Raw genomic sequence first — 7,500 nt, 5'->3', positions numbered from 1 at the left:
ACACTCACACACACACAAGCACGCACGCACGCACACACACACACACACACACACACGCACACACGCACACACACACACACACAAAAGAATAGTCAGAGAGAGAGGTTCTCATTTAGTGTAAGCTGGTTTGACAACACTGTCCCTGATGAAGCTTTAGACCTGACATTAACACTGACTCTACTTGAGACTGTATAGACCAATAGACGGGTTTCTTTCTTGTTTATAAACATTCCGTGTTCCAGCCAATCAGCAATACCCACTGAATCACGTGACTATGGAGAAACCATGGCACTCCCCTGACTAAAGTATAATGGAGTTCTATGGAGAACCCATGGCACTCCCCTGACTAAAGTATAATGGAGCTCTATGGAGAAACCATGGCACTCCCCTGACTAAAGTATAATGGAGTTCTATGGAGAAACCATGGCACTCCCCTGACTAAAGTATAATGGAGCTCTATGGAGAAACCATGGCACTCCCCTGACTAAACATATAATGGAGCTCTATGGAGAAACCATGGCACTCCCCTGACTAAACATATAATGGAGCTCTATGGAGAAACCATGGCACTCCCCTGACTAAACATATAATGGAGCTCTATGGAGAAACCATGGCACTCCCCTGACTAAAGTATAATCAAGCTCTATGGAGAAACCATGGCACTCCTCTGACTAAAGTATAATGGATCTCTATGGAGAAACCATGGCACTCCCCTGACTAAACATATAATGGAGCTCTATGGAGAAACCATGGCACTCCCCTGACTAAAGTATAATCGAGCTCTATGGAGAAACCATGGCACTCCCCTGACTAAAGTATAATCGAGCTCTATGGAGAAACCATGGCATTCCCCTGACTAAACGTATAATGGAGCTCTAACCACACTACAAAGTTAACGCTTTCACTACCACACAACAGAAGCTTAACCCTTTCACTACCACATGACAGAAGGTTAACCCTTTCACTACCACACCACAAAGTGTTAACCCTTTCACTACCACACTACAGAAGGTTAACCCAGTCACTACCACATTACAAAGGGTTAACCTTTCACTACTGCACTACAAAGGGTTAATCTTTCACTACCACACTACAGAAGGTTAACCCTTTCACTACCACACAACAGAAGGTTAACAATTCACTACCACACTACAGAGGGTTAACAGTGTCTCTGTTTGACCATGTCGGGGATCAAAGGTCACCATTCTGTCTCTGCTTGACCATGTTGGGGGTCAAAGTTCACCACTGTGTCTCTGCTTGACCAGGTTGCAGATGTTTCTAGGGGTCAGGTATCATGAAGGGTGAGGACCAGTGTTTCTACAGCACAGGGAAGCTGTGTAGAGGACAGATGATGTCCATGTCTCATCTGCGTTATTCTTTTCCGTAGCCGCATTTTGCGCAGACGCTCTCTGATTGGCCACTTCATATGACATGTGCGCCCAATCGTGTGACGCCTGTTTCTACACCGGTTAAGCTTAGGCGACTCTTTCGAAGTTGGTTAAGGTTAGAGTTTGTCTTAGAGCAGGGCGATAGAACACCAGCCCTGATTTCAAACTCCAACCTTAACCAACTTCGAAAGAGTCGCCTAAGCTTAACCAGTGATAAACTAGGCGTTAGGTAGTTTGCAGGCTGTTAGACACGGAAATGGGCAAAGACACAGCTCGTCACGCGATTGGGCGCACATGTTAGTGGCCAATCAGAGAGCGTCAGTCAGTGGCCAAGCAGAGAGCGTCTCCGCAAAATGCGGCTACGGAAAAAAATAACGCGTCTCATCACAGATCTTCCATCCTGTTGCCATGGTTACCTTGTCCTCAAGGTCATCGTCACTCTCGTAGGGGTCGTCATGGCGAAGCCTCCATTCATACTCCACATGGACATGTAGGTTGAACTGGTTAGACTGGGACTGCTGGATCTAGACAACAACAACCACAATATCCACAATGTTAACTCATTCTGCGCCATCGCTTAATGCGCCAGAGGGCGCTAGTACGCCATCGCTTTAATCAATGGGGGGACTGCGAGATTTGCGAGTGCTTAAAATATATCTTATATTATAGCTATGGATCTAATACACCCGTCGATTGTCAGTGAGTTGCTTCCAGTCAACATGTACAAAACAGATTGTTTTTTCATCCGTACATTTCCGTTTTATACCGTTTTGAATATGAGTATAGTTTTGGTGATTCTTAGTAATCCCAGGAAAAGACGCGATAATAGCCCTTTAGTGGAATACACTAAACACAGTCATTTTTCGCCTGAATATCGAATCTTCCTGAAATCAAAGCTAGATTATCATTATTATCTTTCCTCATGCATACATGAAATGGCCTCGTAGCGGGGCGCTCCCCCCGCCACCTCCTGCACTCAACGGTAAACAGCCACACACACACACACAGACAGCGTCGATCGCGGTAGAAATAAATATCAGATCAATGCAAGATTTTATATATAGAGTCCTTACCTGGTCTCTGATGTAATGCAAAAGAAATAATCCAATTATCTGATCGCCATTCCAAATACTGCTTGTGGAGGTCCGTCCCACATTACAGAGCGTTACACATGAACGGGCAGGCAGGGTTAGTGTACCATGCCATCGTTGTAAAGGCCTGCCTCGTCTGAGTATTTAAACCCCGCCCGCACGGCTCAGATCGGCCCTGAAAAGAAACTACACCATTTCTAATAGAGTGCAATACCGGCTGGAAGGCGTAGGTGGCGGTATTTGCCCTTTTACGAGCTCAGACCCATTCCCAATGATAACATCAGGCTGGATGGATGAAAATGAATGGATATAGCTAATAAAAGAAATAACGATTCAAACCCGACTTTACTCGTGATTGGCGCTGAACGGTTGGCGAGTGTGTATGTTTTGACCTGACTGGAGATCAGTTTCAACTCACCAGTTCCTCACAGAGGCTGTGTTTTAACTTGCGACACACATCCAGCGCCGTCTCTCCCAGCTCGTTCTCTAAAACACACACACAGACAAATTGTCAATAGTGTGCACAGTTTGCACAAGTTTCTGTGCGTGTGTGTATGTGTATGTGTGTGTGGGCGTGCGCGCGCGCGCGCGCGCGTGTGTGTATGTGTGTGTGTATGCGTGTTAGGCTTAGGCAATATGTATTGTACATGTGGCCATGACAATAACCCCCAAGGGTCCCTGATAACGGAATTATGTTGAAATATGCAACTGCATCTGTTTATGGATCTAGTCTATAGTCAGTCTCTGTTTCCTTTCTCACTTGCTTCATGTTGTATCAAACAAAGTAACATTATGTGAGCCTACGTTCTGATCCTGTACTTAACCCCATGTAGCCTAACTAGCCTGAGAAAACTTTGGAAAGATGTCTTTAGCAAAAATAATGCAAATGTGCCTAATCAGAATCAAAATCAGAAACAGAATCAGAATCAGAAAGGTCTTTATTGCCAAGTAGTTTTCACATACAAGGAATTTGCTTTTGGTCGCAACATTAGCGGACAGACATTAACAGACAGATAATACAATAGTAGATTGTATTACATTATAGATAATACAATAATGTGACAGTCAACGGTGGCGAGACTGTACCAGGTCAGTTACTAACGTTGGGTACATTGGGTAAGAAATGGTTTCTATCCATACAGTTGAAAAAGCCAGTTTCAAGGAAATGGTAAACACATTGGATTGCCAATATGACTTACCAAGGCACAGATGACTTTCAAATGTGAAAAAGGCCGCCTGGGATCGTTCTACACACCGACTACAGACATGTGGTCAAGTGTTAACTTACAGCTGTATGTTCATCACTGCCCACTTTATGAATTGTGATTGGAAGCTGGAAACAGGTTGTATCTTTGTAGCAGAGGCTAAAGTTCCTCTAGCGACAACAACAACACTTCTGTGTTGCAACATAGTCTTTTCAGCTATATCATTTATTGTTGTTTTTCTTAAAGCAATATCATCAGTAGGGTAATTTCAGTAGTGTTTGTGTCTGTGTGTGTGTATCTTACTGAGGTGTGTGTGTGTGTGTGTACTGTATCTTACTGAGGCGTGTGTGTGTGTGTGTGTATGTGTGTGTGTGTGTGTGTGTGTGTGTGTGTGTGTGTGTGTGTGTGTGTGTGTGTGTGTGTGTGTGTGTGTGTGTGTGTGTGTGTGTGTGTGTGTGTGTGTGTGTGTGTGTGTGTGCGTGCGTGCGTGCGTGCGTGCGTCCGTGTGTGTGTGTGTGAGTGTCTTACTGAGGTGTGTGTTGGCCTTGGCTCTCAGCAACAGTTTAAGACACTCTGTCTTGTTGTGAAGGCAGCAGTAGTGGACGGCTGTGTTTCCTCGAGACGTCTGAACATCCACATTGGAGCTGGGACACACACACACACACACACACACACCACACACACACACACACACACACACACACACACACTTCAGTAAGATACACACTTGCATCATTATCGTCATCATCACAATACTTTTTTAAGGTCCACTCCCCCATATTAATTTAGGAGGGAAGGTTCTGTATTGAGACAGTAGGAAGACAGAGAGGGGGACAGAGTAGGAGAGACACAGGAGAGACGGCTGAGAGGGAGAGACAGGAGAGGAGGTTCTTTATAGAGACAGTAGGAAGGCTGAGAGGGAGACAGAGTAGAGGAGACACAGGAGGGAAGGTTCTTTATAGAGACAGTAGGAAGGCCGAGAGGGAGACAGAGTAGAGGAGACACAGGAGGGAAGGTTCTTTATTGAGACAGTAGGAAGGCCGAGAGGGAGACAGAGTAGAGGAGACACAGGAGGGAAGGTTCTTTATTGAGACAGTAGGAAGGCCGAGAGGGAGACAGAGTAGAGGAGACACAGGAGAGATGGCGGGATTGGACCCCAGGTCAGCAGGGGTCAGAGTTTTTAATATTTTTTATTTATCCACTTTTTCTCCTTATTTTTCAATTTTTTTCTCCCATCCCAATTTCGTAATTCCAATTCTTCCCTCCCCTGTCTTGAACATTGCTAGACTATGCCTCCCACTGGTCGGCTGTAGTGAGGATAGAAGCCTTGCATCACGTGTCCCCTCCGGTACACGAGGAGGCAGCCTGTCGCATCTTTTCACCAGACAGCTCGAACTCTCAGTGGCGAGGAGTAACGCGTGAGAGGCTCACGCTGCCCCCGATACTTCCTGCTTCTGCTGTACAGGCATCACCCAACCGACCTGTCCACAACGTCCGATCCCCACCCACCGGCTTTCCCACTCTCTAACACTGCCAATTGTGTTAGTATGACGGCCGGCCAAGCCGGAAGCAACGCAGAGAGCTGGGCTCGATACCAGTATCTCCTGCGTTAGTGGCGAGCGCCTTGCCCGCTGTGTCACCCAGCCGGTTCTTTATATGTAAGGGATAATGTATGGCTAGGAGGTCATTGTCGCAAAATAATTGACCGACACGGAGTTTAAAATACCGAGGCGCCGCGCCGAGGTGTTTTAAACGGAGTGAAGGTCAATTATTTTGCGACAATGACCGAGTAGGCTATACATTATCCCGCTTATTACATGGCTAACTTACTAACAATATACCTAATTCATTTGACAAATCGCAGTTGTTCTGTGGCTCTGTCAGCCCAAATAAAGTGATTATTATTATCGCGCGGGCAGCAGCTCTGTTCTGGCTCCGCTGTGTTCGGGCTCCGCTCGGCGCTCCGCCCCCTGTCATCGCCGGCAGCAGTGTGTGTCAGTGGGCTTGATTGCCAACAGCTGCGCTCTGCGGTCATTATTGAAAAATCTGCGGTCATTATCGAAAAATAATGACAGCAGTCGGGGGGCTGTTGACCAATCACAAGCAAGCATTTCGGCGAATGTGAAAACGCCATGTAATAATATATTATAAACCATGTCAGGCACATCATCACCAACATTTCAGAAATCATTTAGTTTCAGTCTTTCTTCTGGAAATCATAAACAGCAGCTATAAACATCAACAACATGTACACCAAGCAGACCAGAGACCCATTCCCCGTACGTGGTTCAACTAAGCTGATCAAAAGTCCTATTAGCCATCTTAAATTAACCTGATGATTGATGTAAGGCTATCTCGGTTTCTCAAAGGCTGATTCACGCTCAAACAATCTCGTTAATTCGAACCAGACTTCAGTAATCAGGATAATTGCGCGTGCCCGTCCTACTTCAAAAGGGGGAAGCGTCAATCACCGAAACCATGATTTTCTAACGGTTTCTAACGGTCTAACAAGTACAAGGAAAATGTATATAGGCAAATTTTAAGTGCCTCATTACCCCAATCAATCAGATTATATTTCTTTAAATGTGCCTGCTGGCAGTAGGCTTAATGGAATGAATCATCGAATGAGATCTTGCTAGCGAAAATTATTATTTCAACTCTTTCAGAATAAGTAGATGAAAACAAGCCCAAAGAGTATCTAATTGATATGAATTAATAGATACTTATGAGGATATATGTACTGTATGCGGTATGAGGTATCATGTACTATATAAATACATGTATGTGTAGATCAGGGGTTCCCAAAGTTTTCAGGCCATGACCCCCGAAATAACGGTGTCAGGGAGCCGCGACCCCCACTATTATAGGAGGTGGTTGATTGTTAATTGTGTTGATGTTTCAATTTTTTGCAAAATAAGTATGTACATTCTGTTTGGTTTGGTAAACATTGCAATTAGTCTATCAGTGTACTGTATGTGTGTAGGGGCAGGTACAAATAAGAATTTTCTTCTTCGTGTTCCTTTCGGCCATGGAATTCAGTGGAGCATAATAACTCATTCCCTGCCAACAACGAGTTTACTCGTTATTGGGTGCCGACGCCTGAACGCCAACGAATATACTCGTTACTTGATCGTTTTTCCTTTTTTTCGATATTTGTATTCATTATTCATCCAGGGACCTTGGTGTTACCATAGGGAATGAGTCTGAGATCGCCAAAGTGCAATATCGGCCGCATCCAGCTAGACAGCGGTATCAAGCACCCTTTGTAACCTTGTATCTTGGCCTGTGTAACGGCCAAATGTCTCCGGTCTCACTTTTCCTTGTCGGCCGAGTGGAGCGGTTCTCCCGGTTCCATTGAAGCGCGTAAAATATCCCCGATCCATATGTTGTGGTGGGTTATGCCGTGGACCAAATGGACATCGGATGTACCAGATGGCGGTCAAACAATTGGAATATTATTTTTGGAATACTCCCGATCACAGGTAAGGACTATCTGATGTCAATATTAGCTTGATCCTGCAATGCTTTTATACCGATCGGGCTGATAAGTGTTTTTAGTGTTCAATACAAATACCGTTACTGACAATCAAATAATCAGAAACGACCCCCCCCCCCCTTTCATGCATTCATGATGAAACATAATACCTATGACATAGATGTGATTTGGGAATAGTAGCGTGTACAGGCAAGAAACTGCAACGTCTATAGTAGAATTGACGTATAAGGCGTGTGTGTGTGTGTGTGTGTGTGTGTGTGTGTGTGTGTGTGTGTGTGTGTGTGTGTGTGTGTGTGTGTGTGTGTGTGTGTGTGTGTGTG

General features: G+C 45.0%; 1 protein-coding gene across 1 annotated transcript in view; it reads right to left on the bottom strand.

Moving 5' to 3' along the window:
- LOC311248120 (uncharacterized protein) overlaps positions 1 to 7,500 on the bottom strand; it is a gene marked incomplete at both ends in the record, with an annotated part of 33,556 nt that overhangs the window by 18,858 nt on the left and 7,198 nt on the right. Inside the window, 3 exon segments of the mRNA XM_084339066.1 lie at positions 1,805 to 1,912; positions 2,898 to 2,965; positions 4,213 to 4,328. Coding sequence (XP_084195192.1) covers positions 1,805 to 1,912; positions 2,898 to 2,965; positions 4,213 to 4,328 — 292 coding nt within the window.

The sequence above is a fragment of the Notolepis coatsorum genome, assembly GCF_963971535.1.
Source record: "Notolepis coatsorum genome assembly, contig: SCAFFOLD_1485, whole genome shotgun sequence".
In the NCBI taxonomy this organism is placed as follows: domain Eukaryota; kingdom Metazoa; phylum Chordata; class Actinopteri; order Aulopiformes; family Paralepididae; genus Notolepis; species Notolepis coatsorum.
Note: the sequence above shows the minus strand (reverse complement) of the source record. Positions and strands in the feature narration are given on the sequence as shown.